The 20010-nt window shown below is 43.3% G+C and overlaps 1 protein-coding gene across 1 annotated transcript in view; it reads left to right on the top strand.

The window, feature by feature from the left end:
- The first annotated feature begins 13611 nt into the window (after positions 1–13611).
- Positions 13612–20010, top strand: part of LOC109037871 (uncharacterized) — a 29813-nt gene continuing 23414 nt past the window's right edge. Inside the window, exons 1-2 of the mRNA XM_019052723.2 lie at positions 13612–13994; positions 16964–18055. Of these exons, the coding sequence (XP_018908268.2) occupies positions 16978–18055 (1078 nt within the window). The 5' untranslated portion in view covers positions 13612–13994; positions 16964–16977. The remainder of the gene's footprint in view (positions 13995–16963; positions 18056–20010) is intronic.

Here is a 20010-nt window from a genome sequence, read left to right as displayed (position 1 = left end):
AAGAGTTTATTGATAGGTTTAAGGCGTAAAAACAATCGCTATATTGAACTCAGCATGAAAACTCGACATGAAACTTTGAAGAGGAGAAACCACGCAGACCGAAATTAATATTCTGTAAATGTCGATTCCTGCGTTAATTTTAGTCATGCCATCGGTAAAATTCGTGTCTGGTATCACTAAATTCAATCACTGAATGAGGATGAAGTTTTTTCATGGTACACGGAGAAAAAAACTTCGTGCGTGGGACCCGAAGTTGAGGTCATATGGGTCTTTGAAGTTTTCGGATCACGTACCTAAAAACTTGAGGTCCAGCTGCCGAAGTTCGGGTCAGACATCGAGGCACTTCGGTATGTACCGGAGTACTTCAGATGTGTGACCCGAACCCTTCGGTATGTATCGAAGTACCTCAGATGTCTGACCCGAACTTCAGCGGCTGGACCTAAGTTTTTAGATACGTGATCCGAAAAGTTCAGAGATCCATATGACCTCAACTTCGGGTCCCACGCACGAAGTTTTTTTCTCCGTGTAAAATAACACATTTCAACAAATCCTCCAACACTTCGGGACCGGGCCGGTCCCCTCCACCGCCTTACGCAAGCGTCGCCATTGAAAATACCTGGGTGTTATTTGCAAATTTTGAAGAATAGAAATACCACATGCCGAATGAAAGGGTTGCTGAAGCCTCAATTCACAATCTAAGAGAGAGCAACACTACACCCGAGGCGAGGTGAGGGCGGGCCGACGCAGGCGTCGCGTCGCGTCAATGAGTTTCACTGTTCCGAGTCGGTGGGAACCGCGGAGGGTTTCGTTCGAAAATCAGGCAGACAGCAAAATAATGGTTTAGAACGTGAATAAATCCGTTTAGGCCTTTATGGCAGGCCGCGGTCCGACACAAGGTGGAAGCATTGACAGATGAGGCGTTGCCTCCGGATTTTTCGAGAGGAATGAATGGAGTCACGTCCAGGGACTCGGTGTTCCGGCAACATTCGTAAGATACCGGTCGCAGATTACATAGGTGGATCAGATATCAGCTTATGAGGCGAGCAACGGAGCGCGTTTCGCGAAACGGGTCAAAATTAGGCCCAAATCCTAAACGGTCCATAAATAGGGGGCTGTTGTCAGGTTTAGTTTTTTTTTATTTCTTCGTTTTTGCGCTATTAATCTCCTTTTTTTTTTTTTTTTTTTTTTTTTTTTTTGATAAGAGGGAATTTCTACACGCTTTCCCCAAATATCACACTGGAAAAAAAGTCGCTTGGATCTAGAATCGAGACTCTTAAAAACATTGACAATAAAAAATACTCCTGGTTCAATCGGACTTTTTGCTTGAATCAAAAGGAAATCCGCTTCAATCAAGAGGCTTGGCTCTTCGATTCAAGGAAAAATCTGATTGAATCAAGTGTATTTTTTCCTGTCAATGTTTTTAAGAATCTGGACTCTAGATCCAAGCTACTTTTTTTTTCAGTGCAATCGCGTCTATTCTCTTGATGACTGATTCCTGGAAGATTGAGAGGTATTCCTTCAATCAGACTACCACAGCTTAAAAATACCAAGATAATGCGCTATGTCAACTAGAGGTATATGGAGTAGGTTTTTTTTGTCAAAATTACGATCCGAGGTTCATTTCAACGCGAAGCCCAGGGCTGGATTTACCTACTTGCCGCCCCCTTCTCATTCATTTTGAAATCAATAAAAACCATCAAGTGAACGTGCCGGAGGGGGAGGGGAGGGGTGCATAAGACGCGTTTACTCGTGTTGTACACATTTTTTGCGAAAGCCCTGTCAACACTACTAGCAAAAGTTCACGGAACTTTGCGCGAAAGTTAAGTTCCGTAAACGTATCTTTGTGTAAACAAGGCCTTCCATTTTTAAGCAATAAACGTAAAAATTATGACATAAATGTGGTTTAATAATAATTTTTAATCTCCGCCGCGGCGCCGCTCTGACCGCACTGTGTTTGACGCAATGCGTGAAGTATTCCTACAGTCTTGTAGGCGCTATGCATTTCACGCCGACCGCCCCTGAACGCACACAGTGTTTGACGCAATACGTAAAGTGTTCATGAAGTCTGGTAGGCGCTATGCGTTTCACGTCAACCGCTGCGCTGCTGACCGCACTGTATTTGACGCAATGCGTGAAGTATTCATGCAGTCTTGCAGGTGCTAATATGTGTTACATGCCAACCGCCGCGCCGCGCTGAGGACTTTACCTTTTCATCTCAAGCCCTCATCATCATTGCTCTCTGCGCCGCGTCGCTCCATGCCAAATTGCGTGTTTTCTTGTGTCACCGCAAACCGAAAGACGCATTTCTCGTTTGTAATTTTTTTTTAAATCCGTTTTTTTTTATACCTACATTTAAAAAAATTGCAAAATTTGCCGCTCCCTGGCGGCAAATCCCCCCCCCCCTTTAATCCGGCCCTGGCGAAGCCGATCGCGTTCGATCGCAACCTGAGTGATAAAAATGCGGAGCAAAATTCACTTTTTTCCAGAGTAAATTCTGCTCTTAAGGATCAGATTTCACCCCTTATTCATGTCATCAGATTTTCAGGGCGCAACATAGGGTCCGCAGTGAAAAGCACTCCATATTTCCCTGACAGTGTATGTATCCTGATGCCCCTTTACGCAAGCTCATGCGCGCCAGTATATAACCAATGTGAGTCCGGAAGCTAACGTTCCATTTAATCGAACTTTTTCATTCTCTTTTGCTTACATTCAGCGGGGAAATATGCCGGTACAATTATTTCATGTAGTTTCAATTGACCGTAGCATCTCCCTTGCCTCCTCTAGAAGCGCTTCAGGACCGTCATAAAAACAAAATGCACAGAGGCAACTATATTGTCCAAGTTTGGTTCGGGGATCCAGAATATGAGCGGGGGTAAAACGGCGCGACGTGTTTCAAGCTCCTCGAGTACGCTACTCGAGCTACGAAGTGGGTGGTCCAACTTCATGAGTTTTGACGAAGTTGTGACTCACGGAGCTTGATCGTCGACCGGGTCACATAATTAGTCCTTTGAAAAAATGTCTCCAGTCGCCAGGATCGAATGCCGAGCGGGGGATGACGATTAAATACCGTAACCGTGAAGTACCGATATGGATGGAATTTTGCTTCAAGATTAAATGAAGCCCGACCAGCTAACAATAGGCATCCGTTCATTTTCCGTTCTGATTTTGCAATCAGCAACCACTGGTTTTTTTTTCACCCATGAAGCGGCAATGATGCGAGAAACACGAGCTATAATTAGCTTAAAAATGGCAAAAAGTGGGTCTTGTAGGTGGTAGCGATCGGCATGGGCATAACTTGACCGTGGGGCTGGGGGAGCGGGGGGGGGGGGGGGTGCGGAGTGCGGGGGGAGGGGGGGAGGGGGGAGGGGGCATAAAATCTGGCCCTCGGAGGGTGGCGCCAAGTCACGTCGCGCCGCGTCGGTGTCTCATGTTCGCATTGTGCCAATATGTAAATGGGCCCTTTTCGGCTCGAGACATAAGTTTAGGCAACCCCCCCTCCCCCTCCTTTTTTATGATTTATGCTGCTCAGCGGAGTGAAATTAGCGCTGGAGCTGGAAAAAGGTCAGGACTCGGGATTCGCAGACAACGCCGCCGCGGTCAAAAGAGACCGTCTGGGATTTTAGCCCCGTTAGCTTTGATTACTGTTGAGTGCTGACCACGACCAGTAAACTGGTTATGAAGGCTCGCCGCGGTCGCGGAAGTCTCACTATCACCGGTGCTCAGGTAAGCCAGGCATGAATGAACATAAGTAAGTCACCAGCGGTTTTTATTATTTTCATTCTTGAACGGCGGTCGGACTTCAATTTTCTCCCAGCTGTTTGTTTTTATGCTCTTGCTCCCAGCTTTATTCCGTCATCTGGATCTGATAATGGTCGGGCAGGCGTCAAACTTAACAGACTTACGCGTTTCGTGAAAAAAAAAATTAAATGCACAATGAGAGAATGATCTGAGGGGCTGTCTCTAGATTGGACGTATTTCTATCAAATGGACCTAAGTGCCATAGGGGGAGGAAAGGAGAGGGGGGCTTGGATTGGCGGGTGTTGTGGAACGCGATGCTCGCTCCTCATATACTCGCAATGCTTTTCCGTGGCGCTTCGGTCCGTTTGACAGAACGCGCTATCCGGGATTCTAAAATCTTCAAAAGGAACTCAATTTGGCGCTTAGTTCCGTTTGACAGAAATACGTCCAAGTACGTAACGCACTTTTTCGGCGTTTTTAATCACCCCCTCACCCTTGTGACGCTTTTGTGACGTAGGTCCCTATCCTATACAATTATAAGTTGTTATAATTTGTGTCAAGTTAGCAAGTAACAACCGACATAAGAACGTTGAATTTATTTTCAGCTAAACATGAAAAGTTCACTCTTGTTTTTTTTTACAAGGAAGTATGTAGGTAATACTGAGAGACTCGGATTTTTCGTGTGTTAGTAGTTTTTCGCACCAATGCTCTTTGACGAACACAATTTTTTATTTGATGTTAACGTCGTACGTTGAAATTTCTCTCTTATAATTTTAGATCATTTTTCCTGGATCCTGATCCGTAAATTCAGCAAGAAACCACAAGCACTTGAGAAAATAGGGAGACAAATAAAAAATGAGAATGAGAAATGGCGCATGCGATCTTTTGTCCATGGATATAGCATACTCCTTCATTGCGACGGTTATGGCATCAGAGCTGACGAGAACTCAAAATAATTGTATCTTTTGACTTTTGATATGAAAGTTCAAGTTGAACTGGGCAGATTCCCGAGTCAGATTTAACACATGAAATTGAATTTCCTTTCTGAAATCTGAATAAATCAAAAGAATTGCTTATTTAGCTCGCGTGCACCAAGATTTCACTTGTGATTTTAAATAAACCATGACAATCCAACATGGCATGTGGAGTTAGACTAGAATTACCCAAAGGAAAAAATCTAAAGGCGTAGGTTTATAGAGTTTTCATTTTTTCCTTCTTTGTTGCGGCGCGCTGAAACTGCCATCACAAGCTTTATCTTCCCCGCTTAATTTCTGAGAAACTGGTTCCGAGGTCTTATCAGGTCAGCTTACGGTTTCGCATTGTGCAAATGAGATGCAAGTTGCAGTTGCTGAGTGAAGGTGGAGATCCATAGGTGGTCCTCACCAAGAGATTACATTGCGTCTCAATCAGAAAGGGCAGTTGGCGCCGCAACGGGACACGCTGTCGCTGCAAATTGCTGCAATTTTTCCACCTTTTAAAAAAATCGATACGTTAGGAATTTAATTCCCTACCTGCCACGTGTCAGTAATCCACAGATGGAAAGGAATAATATCAATATCGAAATTGAGACAAGGGAAATCAATCTATGCCCTGATTTGTCTCTGTCCCTGATATTCGATTTATCACGTGGATCAGGTCCGTGGCTGAGCTAGTAATCTCCATTTTCACAGAATTTTGAGACAAGTAAGACTCTCGCCACAAGTTCTACCGGAGCTCATTTCTAAAAGTTTATGCGGAAGATAAATGAAGGATGATCAGAATTTGTCCGCACGGGAAAGAACAGCATGTTACTCCAAGTTTGAAACTATTGTCAGGTACGATATTCTGCCCTGCCAAAGAAAAGGAGGGTACCAACTCACCATCCAATGAAGAGTAGGAAAAACCAATTTTCTCAGCAATCAATTAAATCAGTGAGAACGAAAACACACCAACTCGAAAAAATGAAGACACACAAAAAACTGCACAGTATACGTGAGGAAGTTAGTCCAAGAAAAAGATTTTTTGTGCCAAAAGACAGGTACTTGCGGACACTTTAAAGGTCCAAGTTGGAACAGATGCGCTGACTTCAATGACCTTTATGAACATTGACTGTTCTTAATGAAATTTGAGCATTTTCGACTTATCGAGTTGGTGTGTTTTCGTTCTCACTGATTCAATTACATAGCGTTCTCATAAACCGATTATACTTTTATCTTCGATTTTCACGTCTTTAAATCTAAATTTTTTCGATTGCGATTCACAGAAAATTCTATTTCACTTAAAACTATCTCGAATACCTATATTCATCAATTACAGTAAGCTGCATTAGCCTACCATAGAAGAACACGGTATGGAAATCAAATGTTGCGAAATTCCATTCAATAAAATTATTGTTTTTGAAAATAATTTTGAGCACATGAATCCTTGAAATTTTCACGAGAAACAGATAAAATTTTGAGTCAAATGCCGGGGAAAAATAAAAAGAAAAAATCACGAATCTCACGACAAAGTTGTTACTTTATCAAAAAAAAATGAATACATTAAAGGATCTTATCCGGGTCCTAGATAGATTACATTTTGAGCAAAATATGGAGGAAATATTTTAAAGAAAAAATTTACGGTTTACGGCGAATTTGAATTTTATCAGAAGAAATTTGATCACATCCAAATGCTTACACGACGTTTTACGTGAGAACAGCGATACAGTAAAAATATTGTGGACATTAGTTTTACTAACCGATTTTCGATGTATCGACGGTGTAAGTCCGCATCAATGTATCTCATTTGCGGTATTTGAAAATATCAGTTCCTATTTAATTCTTTTAACGGAGAAAAAATCGACATCCCTTTTCCTTGAAGTTTTCACCTAATTTTCTTCGTGCTTGGAAGCGAAATCACGGCAGTGTTTAAGAATTGGCGTCGAGTAAAAAATCCCTAAAAAATATAGTATGACAGGAAGTCTGCAACGTTGCAAACCAAGTTACGTAGTTGCGGACTTACGACGTCGATATCGATATCTCCATTATATCGATTCTCGACTTACCTGCAATTACCACTTGAAGTTTTTACCGAATTTTCTTTGCAGAGAGAAGCGAAATCGTGGCAGTGCTTAAGAATTGGCGTGGAGTAAAAAAATCTCTTAAAAATAAAGTATGGCAGGAAGTCTACAACGTCGCAAAGCGAGATACGTAGTTACGGACTTACAACGCAACATCGACATCGATATCTTCACTATATCGATATCTCTATTATATCGATTCTCGACTTGCCTGCATTTATCACTTGAAGTTTTTACCGAATTTTCTTCGCACAGAGAAGCGAAATCGTGGCAGTGTTTAAGAATTGGCGTGGAGTAAAAAAATCTCTTAAAAATAAAGTATGGCAGGAAGTCTACAACGTCGCAAAGCGAGATAGTAGTTGCGGACTTACGGCGTCAATATCGATATCTCCATCATATCGATTCTCGACTTACCTGCATTTACCACTCGAAGTTTTTACCAAATTTTCTTTGCACAGAGAAGCGAAATCGTGGCAGAGTTCAAGAATTGGCGTGGAGTAAAAAAATCTCTTAAAAATAATGTACGACAGACATTGGCGTGACGTGCTTTGCGATCTATCGATATTTCCCTATTTGAAGCTGTGGTAAATAATCGATAATTGAGGTGTTCGCTGCGAACACCCTGTAAATCGATACTTTTACGAAGATTTAAATGGCCGATCAATCGATATATCGCAAAGCACGCCACGCCACTGATGACAGGAAGTCTACAACGTCGCAAACCGCGATACGTAGTTGCGGACTTACAACTCAACATCGACATCGATATCTCGACGATATCGACGATATCTCGACTGTATCGATATCTCTATCATATCGATTCTCGACTTGACGCGATCTACGACTTGATTGCCCCACTTCGTCATGGGAATCGATATAGTATAGGTAGGAATCGGTTTGTTTTTCCGAGGCGAGCGTTGTCCGTGCGTCTTTATGGCGTTCTGAAGCGCCACTGCGCCACCGCTCGTCGCTCGTGCTCGCGCTCCCAACCCACGTCCGCGTCCACGTTCGACAGGGAATCGAGGGCTTACGGATCGGAGAACATCCTTGCAAGTTCGTCGACTCCCGAACCTTGAGTCTTTTGGCAATGAAATTCGGCTCACGGCTCAAGGTTGCCTCGCTCATCGCCCTCGCTAGCATCAAGGCGTCCACCTATGTTTTCCATCGCGTTCAACACTAAGTCAGATACCCTCCTCCCATCCGCACCGCATCGCTGCCGTGTCGCCTGGAGAAAATTTGAATATCTTCCGTAAACACGGCTTACTCCGTCGTTCCCCCGCGAAAACACCAGTGGCGTGGCGTGCTTTGCGATGTATCGATTGTTATGCCACTTAAACCTATGGAAAAGGATCGATGAACAGGGTGTTCGCAGCGAACTCCTCAATAATCGATTCTTTACCATAGGTTGAAATGGCATAACAAACGATATATCGTAATTCACGCCACGCCACTGGAAAACACGTAACTGCATTTGAGTGTTGCCAATTTCACCTCGCAAATTGGATTTGTACCAGGAGAGTCTTGGGCATTCCTAGCTGAAATTTCGCTGATTTTTCTGCTGATCTCAGGTTGAAATCAGGAAAATCGTGCACAATAATCGCACGGGTAAATTCTTTTAAAAATTAAATCGTTCGAGGCAGTTTGGCAACCTTGTGATGGAGTTACGTTCCTTCGTACGAGAAATGACGACTTGAAGAGCGGGATCAGAGCCTAGAGAGCGCCATCAGATGTTGCCACGATTGTGAGGGGTGTTTCTCGTTGTAAAAGAACCCTAACGTCTCTGCTCTATGAACTTTTTATGTGGAACTTTTTTTTTTTTTTTTGTCTTAGTCTTATATTTAACATAAAAATTGTTATTATAAATCATCAAATGCTGTTAAATGAGAGAAATAGTTGCACAGTTATAGCAACACTTGATGGCACCTACCAGGTTTTGAATTCCCATCCCTTAATCGTTGCCCCTCTGACGTAAGAGTATATCTCAATTTCCACGTGAGTCCTTTTTTACATATAAATCCATGTATTTCGGGGCTCACACGGAGATCAAAAACGCTCTTACGCCAAGAGGGGCGATGAATTGGCAGGGGATTTTTAAAAATTTTAGAGTATGATAAATTTTTCCGAAATTTTTAAATCAGGAAAAGTCGGGGAACTCTTCATCAACCATAAAGGATTCCAACATTTTATCATGACGACATTTAATATCACCATCAACTGCTTGTAATGTCATCATTTGGTGAGAAATGTATTTTTAGAATTTTACAGTTAGGATCCTCACTATAAGAATGGTGTGGGTGACTTTGACTAGTTAACCTAAAAAAAAAAAAAAAAAAAAAAAAAAAAAAAAAAAAAAAAAACTACTGAAAATGTTAATCCGAGCCCTCTCAATGACCCACCGTGAAAAACAGTGCCCACCTAAATATTTATTAAAAACCGGAATTATTACGAAGAAGAGGAAATCAGAGATGAGGGAATAAAGTAGCTCAGTTAACCCTATTTTAAGCTTTTTCGGATCTGATCCCAACCAGTGCAATTCAGATTGGTGAGATCGGGCGTTTCCCAATGCATCCCTGAAGATGAGATGCGGAACTTAAATACAAGGCTCGGTATTTGTATTTTCCCTCCTGAGAAAATTCGGATAATCGTTTCAACCTGGTAACTCTGTAAACAGATCACAAGAATAATATTTTCCTACCGCGAAAGCGAGTCGCCCACCCCTCCTTCTTCCTCAGCCAGTTCTCTTCCGCCTTGTTTTATAAATGCTTCCATCCCGTCTCCCCCTCCCCCTCCTTCCCGCTTTCTACCCCCTCCCCCCCACCTGCTTTGAGTGCGGACCGCTTTGCGCAGTCCTGATGACGCTGTGACGGAATGCGTCTTTGGCCATACTAAAATTGAGGAAGCCGTTTTCCGAGTCCTGATTTCTGATCGATTTGTGTACATGAAACCAACATTTGTTAATTCGTCGCTTGGCTGAAGGGCGTAACTACACATTGAGATGAGCCCGGAAAAGCATTGAGTTGTATGGAAGACAGGGTTCATGGCAGAGTGTGGTTACGCCCTTATGTCAGGTAGGCGACGAATTATCTGATGAGCCATAAAACAGAAGTATTTTTGTGGATCTTGGGGCTTATCAGAAAATGAATCTCTTTGGCTCTGACGTAATATTGCCTGCGGAGGAATTCCACCAATCAGTAACTCGTAATTACACTTTTATCTCAAAAATCCGACAACATTGACGGCCGTTCATAAATTAAGTCATGAGCTACGCGGAGGAAAGGGGGAGGGGGCTTCATGTTAGCGTGACGCGTGCGAGATGGGAAGATGGTAAGGGAAATTCACGCAGCCTCATGCAGATTGGAGCCGATTTTTGGTCCTTAAATTCACAAAATCAGAGTTAATGCTGAATTACGCTGAAGAGGGGACGAAGGATACTAAATAAAATACGAGGTAAATTTTTCGAGGGTTCAGGTCTTTCGCCAATAATAAGGCAAATTGCTCTACAAAAATATCATACTCAAATACCTAATGTTTTGGGATTTTGAGGGCAATCAACGTTTTAATACATTTCTAAGAAAATTGACAATGTCGCTATAAAAATCAGTTACGGTTCACTTTATCGGTGCAATGAGCAACGCTGGAATTAATTTAAGGTAAAAGAGAAACAATCAAAGCTTTAGTTAGTGTCGTAAGCAACGGATACCTAACGAATTTCATTTTAACGCCTGGATACAACTATTCGAGCTCCATGGATGCCCGTGTTGCATACGCACTTGAGGGAAGGCGTTTTGACTCCTCAGACACCGACCGCCTCACCAGTGGTGCTCATTGTCAGTCGAGCGAGTCAATGAAAAGTCGTTTCATGGTCTGTTTAGGAAAAATTCGAGCGCGCCCCTCAACATATTTGTATTTTTTTTCCCGCTAAAGAGTTAAAAAAGTCAAGTCAGAACTGCGCATCGCTAAAAAATGTGCAAATAGGATCGGTCAAAAATGTGAACCATTCATTAAAACCGCAAGTGGATTTCAAAAATATCGGGAGGCGACCCGAGAAATTTTTACGACTTCGACGGGAGTGGAGGCGGAGGCTGGGATCGCGCAAAGCAACAGAGAGACAACGGGACTGTATCGCCTATTAGTAAACAAAACCTTCCTGATGTAGAAAAAAAAAATTAAAAAAAAAAAAAATTCAGGAACTTTATAGGCTCAAATCTGATCGAATTTGGCAAATTGTCAGACTAATCACTTCGCTAGCCCAAAAATGTCGTGAGGTTCGGCTCGAAAGATAACTATATCTTACTCATACAAAAAAAAAATCGTTTTTTTTTAAAAAAAAAACACATAGATGCCCTAAATTGGACTGCATTTTGAAATTTAGAACTATAAATTACGACTTTACTGGGAACAACACTTACGTGCATAGGGAAACTAATGGCACATACGTTGTTTTTAAACCGGGCTAGAATTTATAGTTCCAAATTGCAAAATGTAGTCCAATTAATAGGATCCCCATAGTACGCTTCAGCGCCAACCGCGATTCCTACGCGCGGAAGCCATGTTTGCCAGAAATCGAGTCCTAAGAATGAGCCTCTCAATGTGTTTCAATAAGAACATTACGAAGATACCGCCGTAGAAGGTCACGACTAGTGAACGTCGTGGTCGGTTTCGTTTATTTTTTGATGCGCGTCTACGCACAGCCCCCCCCCCCCCTCCCAAGCCCACCGCTTGCGAATCGCCTTCCGGGAATCAGACTGCCTAGCGCCCATCGGGGAGCCGGACCCCCTAGTATATGTAAACATTGGTCTAGGTCTAAACTATGCCCAGGGATGCAGTTCAAAGCTAATCTCTCGTCGCAGGTGTACGCGCCGTACGCTGAGAAGATTGATTCCCCCGAAGAGTAAACAAGAACCGCAATTTGAATGACAAGCTGACCTACTTCCTGCGAAGGAGGCGATGGCATGTTTAAACTCCGGAAATACGAAAACTCAATTTTCTTCGCCTTTAATGTTCAGTCTTACTTTATTTATTTACTTTTTTTTTTAGAAAAAAATTATAACAAACAATTTGCCATTGTTTTTGAAAGACCGATAGTTTTTCCGTACTGTGTAAAAATTATTTGGGGGGGGGGGGATTCTTGCGATGGATAATTGGATCGCGTTAAGCAGAATGGAACCAAGTCACATTACATTAAGCTAAATTTAATTGGACAGTTTAGTTTTTTACATAAAAACGGTTGTGCGGATTTTTGTGCAATTTTCAGTGAATTTTCGGCATGGTGCAAAGCGAATTCCTTACTATTTTCAAAGGAATCCACACAAACGTTCTCAGTTTTTAATCAGCATAATTAGGAGCATTACTAGATCACGCCTCTCGCCATTGCGCCTTCAATTTTTCAGACGCAATACGGACATCCATCGAGTACGAATAGTGGTATCTCTGCGCCGTCATCCACGCGCCTCGTTTCCCTTGCTCTACTTCCATGTTCTGTTTGTGTTTTTTGTAGTGGTACTGCATGTGCTACGTGAGTAACATAGCTGAAGATACGAGAGACGTAATCGGCCCTTTTTTTTACTTTTCTCCCGAATCTGAGCGATAATTCATTGTCAGCATAAATAGGAGCATGCAAGATCACGCCTCTCGCTATCGCGCCTTTAATTTTTCAGACGCAACACGGACATCCATCGAGTACGAATAGTTGTATCTCTGCGCCGTCATCCACGCGCCTCGTTTCCCTTGCTCTACTTCCATGTTCTGTTTGTTCCGTTTGTCTTTTTTGTAGTGATGCTGCAAGTGCTACGTGAGTAACATAGCTGAAGATACGAGGGACGTAATCGGGCCTTTTTTTTTTACTTTTCCTCCGAATCTGAGCGACAATTCTTTGTCAGCATAAATAGGAGCAATGCAAGATCACGCGTCTCGTAATCGCGCCTTCAATTTTTTAGATGCAACACGGAAGTCCATCAAGTTCGAATAGTGTTGTCCCTCTGCGCCGCTATCAGTGCGTGCTGAAGTGTCTCTAATTTTTGAAATTTCAGAGAAGTCAAGGTTAAGTTTGCCTGAAATATGCCACACTGCGTTCAAAAGAATCATGATTTTGAAGGGAGAAAAAAGAAAGAAAAGAAGAATTTTGGAGATCTCTCAATCGCCCTATCTTTTCTTTTCTATACTATAAGCTTATATGTAAAACGTAAAAAATTAAATTGCCCCCTTAAATTTGGCAAAAGCTTGGCCCGTTAACGCAGTGCGATTCATTCGACCCCCCCCCCCCCCTTCCAAAATAAGATAGGAGCAAAAAATTCAGGACGTCTTTTTCCGTTTTAAACTGGGATCTTCGTTGCAAGGACCAACATTTCGATGGTCGTTAGAATGGGCGGCGAATAAAAATCTTTATAGCTCCAATAAAATCGTCGCAACAAATCTGAATGAACTTTCCCGCATAGAAAAACTGTCAAAGCGGGGGAAAAATCAGGCCTATTATCATTTATTCGAGGGCAAAAAAAGAGCGCTGTCGTCGAGGATTCTATAGCCGAGCGGCTAAAAATAAGTTTTCGCTGACAATCCCAAAACTACCTTGAGCTTTGGAGAGCAGACCTATTAAAGCTCCTAAATTAAATGATAAAAAAAAAGTCATTGCTAGACAGAAATAAGGGGGGGAAGAAGCGTAAGGGGGCAATTTATTCGAATTCTCAAAATGACCTACTTCTCCCAGCAGACGTGAAGCAAGTTGTGAAAGAAACTGGAGTGTGAATTCCCGCCATAATCCAAGGCCGAAAGCCTGTCTGGCGCGGCCGGCGCGGAGGGATACATCGAACCTCGGGCGGTGCCTCTGACTGTTTCTCCCCTCTACTCGTCGTTTCTCTGCCAGTTCTCCAGCGGTCGCAATCCGTGCCGTGTGTGTGCGCTCTCCGTCTACGTTGTCTGCCGGCTTCTGAGTTCGTGGGTGTTCCTCAATTTTCTGCATTAACTGCTCTCGAAATTCGCTCGAATCATCAGTGTTTCGATACAAAGTTGGTTTCATTCAGCAGTGTTCATACTTTCATAATGTCTTGTCTTGTTTTGTACCGGTGTCGATCACGTAATTTGTTTCTGAACTTGCCTCTGACGCCCAAGTCAAGACGATAATTTCGGTCGCCGATTCGTAATTGTGACAAGTTACCTCAAGTGTTTTCGTAAAGTGTCCATTGGATTACCTCTCTCTCTATTTGGATTATCATTGTTTACTCAGGTAAATGCAAGTTATGATAAATCGTAGTTCTCTTGTGATGTTCTTTTTTCGTACCGGCCGGCGCGGCGTCTTGTCATGCCGCCGGCCGGCTTCGCCGCACCGGCTACCGGCATATTACATCCCATGCCGCCCCGCCTGACTCCACTACATGTAGTACCCTGTCCCACCAAATACGTGAGATCTTTCGTCTAGTCTGGGGAGTTATCGGCTTTTTCTGTCCCATTTACGCCCACTGTTTTATCTTTTCTTATCTTCCTTAGATTTTTTATTTTACTGTCGTTGTCATTTATTTAACTCCCACTTGACTTTCTCATGAGTTTCCCTTTCTACAGATCCGAGTCAAAGCGATTTACTAACACAATCACTTGTACTTATTCTATCGAAATACAACTGTATTTCATATCGTAAGTTAGCAAACTTCATTTAATGTAGGCTCCCTTCGAGGGTTCGCGTCACAACTAAAACATTTTCACCTTCGGTCAAACAAATTTTAAGTCCTTTTATTACCCGGTCATAATCAACGAAACCTTTCGTTTAAAATGTAATGACAGTTCATCTATCCGTCACATCACAATCGAGTATTTCCAATACGTATTTCTGATTCTCGTCCTCTCATTTCTCATTTGATCAACTAACTGGCGATTTTCTATCTAATAAGTATAGCGGCTGTCAGAAATGTGAGTGTTCGTACCCCCTTCACGGATTCCCTCCTATAATTTACGTTATTACGTCCTCTTGAAGTATTTAACACTGTTGTTAAATTATGTTTTTATGCTCCAAGTGCTAACCCGTATCCGAATGAATTAAAGTAAATTGAAGTTTCGCAAGCGATCGGACTTCTCGCCGCCTCCCCATCTGTTCGTAAAGGGAAGTGAGGGGAGATATTGCTAGCCCAAGTCCAACTTCCGTTTTCATTTGATCCAATTTAATACTTCCGAGACTGTCTAGGTCAGTTGTCCAATTTCGATATCGCTTACGCATGTCCATTTTTTCCCCGAGTACGATGTCATGTCTCAAGAATCTAGAATGGATTCGTTTCCATCTGAGTTCGTGCGATTTTTCTCCAGCTTTTTTTTTCTCAGAATCTCGAATTTTTTCAACTCTGACCTCTGACAGGTTATAATTTGTCTCTCGTTCTAACGTAAAATCGGGTAGTCTCATTTCTATTACTTTAAAGGGTGTCTTATGGGACGAAATAATGTAAAGAATAACTCGGACCTAACTCTCTGAATTCGCTACGGCTCATTTTCAATTATTACCAGATTCCCCTGTCAGAGCTAGACCTATAGTTTGTTTGAGTATATCTTCGCTTTCTGGCCCGTTGCTGTTACGTAATGCCCTTTTTCCCTGATTAGAACGCGGAGATAATCGTCAAGATTGATATGGCTGTCGCTTTCGCGATTGTACTCGGCAGGTGTATCCTATCCGTCTCTCTTGCTCAGTGCATCTATCAGTTGACGAGTGCGGCGAGTTTTCCTTTTGACTAACTGAATGTACACGTCTTTCAAAGTATGGGGGCGTGTACTATTTATAATTTCAAGTTATGGTTATTTAAATTTTACTTTGCAGACAGTCGACCTCCCGTGAAACTTATTTCGCAACGACCCAGACAACTTTCATTCGAGGTTTTATTTAATATTCTGCATTGCTACGTATTTAAAACTCTCATAGCTTGACTGACACTAGTATGACATCAGCTTTTTTTTTTAAATTTTTATGACTTTTAATGCGTGTTTAATGTTGGGAACGTAAAAGCGTAAGTGCTAAAGCTTCCTTTCGGGGTCTCCGAATCTCTTTTCTCATTTAACTTCTATGGAAACATCATGTTGACCCCTACCGAGAAAAATGTTCCAACCCAACTTGAAAATTATTATGTACACACTTTCACAGAGGGATTACTTTTTGAAATTTCGTTATGTGGTTATTTAGGTCAATTGCGTATGCTTTATCATGCTCATTTATCTTAACAGGAAAGTAATGAATGTGGTAAAGCCGGGATCACAACTTTTGATTGGGAAATTAAGTAGATAGTTCATCGATTAGCCGATGGTATTTGACCTTTAGAAAACTTTTCACGTAATCTCTGGAAGTCTTCAACGTCCTGAGTAGTTACCACTGATCGTTCATCCCTTAAATTGAATCGTCATTTTCACGATTGACGTAATATAAGGGAATGAAACTTATGACGAATTATAAGTCCTAATTCATCTGAATTCGAAGAGTTTAAAAGGGGGGGGGGGGATTGTTTTCATCACATACTTAACTAGAAAACAATTTTTTCCTTGGGTTGTGTGATTGGTTAATAGACAGCCTTACAATTAAGTTTGCAATGATTATAAAATCAGTAGGAAAAGGCCTGAAAGCTCTGATGCCTAGTTGGACTGAGTTAAGCAGAAAGGAACCAACCCACATTTTGGAAAAAATTGAGTTATGAGTGGTTTTGAACTCGACCACTACTCTACTATCTATCGCCAAAAATTCAAAGTTTTTGTTGGAGCGAATTTTGCAGAAATTGAACTTGAAGTTTATCTTTTACATTGAGTCTTATGCAGGAGCCAAGCTTTAAACCTCTTTTTCTCGGTTCGATCCCGATGCGGCTTGGTTCCTTTCTGTTTAACTCCGTCCAGTTGTGCTTTAGTTTTCAACATTTTGCCGTTCTTAACACTGATAGAAAAAAGTAGCTTGGATCAAGAGTCCCGACTCTTCAAAACATTGACAAGAAAAAGTGCTCTTGATTCAATCGGATTTTTCCTTGAACCGAAGAGCCAAGCCCTTTGATTTAAGCGGATTTCCATTTTAATCAAGAGTATTTTTTCTTGACAATGTTTTTAAGAGTCTGGACTCTAGATCCAAGCTTCTTTTTTACCAGTGAACGCTTCGTAGGATGGAATCCCTCTCCTCTTTCTGAAACTTCAGATTTTCTGAATTGGCAATCTTTGACGATATTTGACTTTGGCTCTCTGTCGCAGGTATCAGCGCTTGGATGATGCCTGTTCGCTACGAAGATCCAACCCTGGATCTTGAATTGTTGTCTCGCTTCGACGTCAGTGAATACATGGATGAGCTCGACGAGCTGCCGGCCTCCCTGCCCAGCGAGGATGTCTGGAAGAAGTTCGACCTCCTGGACATGGCACCCACCCTCGACATGGCCCACACGCTCCTGGACGAGCACGTGGACCTCGGCACGATAATGGAAGACCTGGACATCGTCCCTTCCTGCCCGGCCCCGGAAGTGAAGAAGGAGCAACTCTACTCCTGTTGCGGCACCAAGTGCGACCGACACGACTGCATGTGGGGCGGCTTCTGCGCCTCCAACGACCACGGCAAGTCATGCGGAAGCGAAGTCACCTCGCTGCCCCCGGCCGCCCTCACCACAATCAAACAGGAGCCCCCCGAGCCGGAAACGCTTCCTCAACCCGCACAACCCTCCCCGGTCAAGATCAAAACGGAGCCAGCCTACGATCCAGTGCCTGCCGCTGCCGTGAAGCGCGAGTGTGAAAGTGTGAGTGTGTCCACGGTGGACAATACCAAAGTCGTGTCGATCACGACGCGGACGCCAAGTGATGAGCCCCCCCGACGACGCTATATCGTTCAACGGACCGTTTCCCGCGCCTCCACCTCGCCGGCCCCGAGAAGTGTCGTCTCGGCCACGATCAGCCTTCCAGCCAACAAAGTCCCCGGCAGCTGTGTCTCCATCGTCAAAGTGTCCCCGAGTCGGCCGGAGACCCCGCAGTCCCTCCCCGAGTCGGACGACGAGTCGACCCCGATCCCTTTGAACAACGCCGGACAGGCCCTCCTCAAGTCGGCCATCGACACCATCATCGGCTCCGCGACGGTGCCCTCCTACGAGCCGTGGGACGCCGAGGACTCGGCCGCCCTCGCCAGTTGGCCCGCTTCCGAAGTGACCGGACAAGTGCGAAGGACTAGTGCCCCGACCATTCGCGAACGTGTCAGTGTCACCGACTCGGACCACAGTTACGGCATCAAGCTACCCCCCGGACCTACCTATGGCTCGCCGATCAAGGCAGAGGATCTTGGAGTGCAGACACCCTCGGATTCCGGTGAGTTCACGTTTTGTCACTACTTTCCCTTAGTTTCTAGACATCCCCCCCCCCCCCAATTACATTTGAGAGAATTGACCCCTTCTGCATAAAGTCCTCTCTAAATAATGCTTGGAGGGATAATTTTGAAGTCTGCGCTTCTAGTTTCAAGTTTTCCACCGTACTTAACCCCAATTGGAAAAAAATTATTCCTAAGCCACGAATTCGTCTCTAATTTTGTCCATTATTTACCGGGTTCTGTCCTCTCATCATCGAAGGGAAGGTAAGGGGATGTTTTCAAGGTCCCCCAGTCGCTTCAGTGAAGCTATTGCATCACATTAATGAAATACCTAAAAAAATTGTACCTTAACCACGTATACTCATGTAGAATGATCGACATTCCGATATTTTTTTCAGTTCATCTCTTCATTACTAATCTGTACATAGTAAGATAACGTGTATGATATGACCATGTAAATGGGCCTTTATGCATCCGGCGGCGGAGAGTGTGCAATTATTAAGTTCAAGAGCGAGGCAGTGTCTATACGGAGACACGGTGAAGAGAAAGAGGAAAGAAATTGACCTTCTAGGAAAGTGAAAGGTTGCCCACGCAGACATGGCTATAGCGACGTGAAAGGTACTGTGGGTGCTTCGACGGATAGCTTTTAACGAAAGATAGAGAGAGAGGGAATGACGAGATGAACTTTCTCAATCGAAGTCAATCTTATGAGGTTGCTAAAATAACACGAATGTAAAGCAAAATGAATCGTTGGTTGGGCTATAAAATCTCGTCTCAATCAGTTCCGAAACTAGCGTAGCGGATTTGAGAACGATGAGCGAAAGAATGCCGTCCGCGTTCGGACGCGATGCCTCCGTGTTCGGCACGTCGCCGGTGATGTGCTTTGACGTCATTAATAACTGACTTACTTAAGTGGAAATGCAAATGGCTTTTTTTCATTTTCGGAAAAAAATCCGTCCAATTTTTCAATTTTTTCCCCGAATCATCCACCACACTTAAACCCGCTTCATAATTCGTGAGCTATCACGCGTGATTTTACCTCTGCACCGTGTACGACTTTTGCTGGAATTTCAAAGTGGGACCAGTAATGTAGCAATATCGAATTTATATCACTGTCAGCTTGATTACTTCCAGTGTAGATTCATGGCTCCTCACTCTTCTCAGCACGCACCGATTAGAAATTGATTTCTGGTAAAATTATATGAGTAATGAATATGGTCATCACCAACAGACTCAACGGTAGTAAATACTGCAACTATAAGTAGCACTCATCAAAAGTACACTGGAAAAAAAGCTGTTGGATCAAGAGTCCAGACGCTCAAAAAATTTGACATGAAAATAAACTCTTGGGTAAATGGGATATTTGCTTGAATCAAAAGCCAAGCCGCGTAAGTTCAGCGTATTATTTTGATTAAAGCGAAAATCCGATGGAATCAGCGAAATTTTTCCTGTCAATTTTTTTTTTAGTCTGGACTCGGAATACATAATTCTTTTTCTTTCAGTGAACAGTAAATGCTACCATACATATACTTACCCTCCAGCATTTGTGTGTCTAAGAGCCCAATCATAGTATTTACGTTACTTCTGGTAAAATTGGCCGTAGCTTCTTTTTTTTTTTTCAGTCCGGTTAATTCACCTCCTCTCCCCCCTTCCTTGTCTTGAAACGCGTTTTCCTCAACTTATGCCACGCGCGAGGCTCGGAGTGGCGTTTCGGGGCGCACCTTAAGCGACTTGCCGCGAAAAACTCCGGCTCGGTGGCTATATACTTCTTCTTATGAATGGGCGAATGAAAACGACTGTCAACGGCACCCATTTCGACGGATTGCGCAACTGCGCTAGCCGTGCACACGCGGCACGGCGCCCCGCCCCTCCCGCCGAAACGGGCCGTGGGGCGGAGGGGGGTGGCGCGAAGCACTAGAATGAGATCCATTGCCCTCTCCCAAGGCCGCCCGGCCTC

This window comes from Bemisia tabaci, chromosome 5, assembly GCF_918797505.1.
Source record: "Bemisia tabaci chromosome 5, PGI_BMITA_v3".
NCBI lineage: Eukaryota > Metazoa > Arthropoda > Insecta > Hemiptera > Aleyrodidae > Bemisia > Bemisia tabaci.
This window is presented reverse-complemented; position numbering and strand designations above follow the sequence as displayed.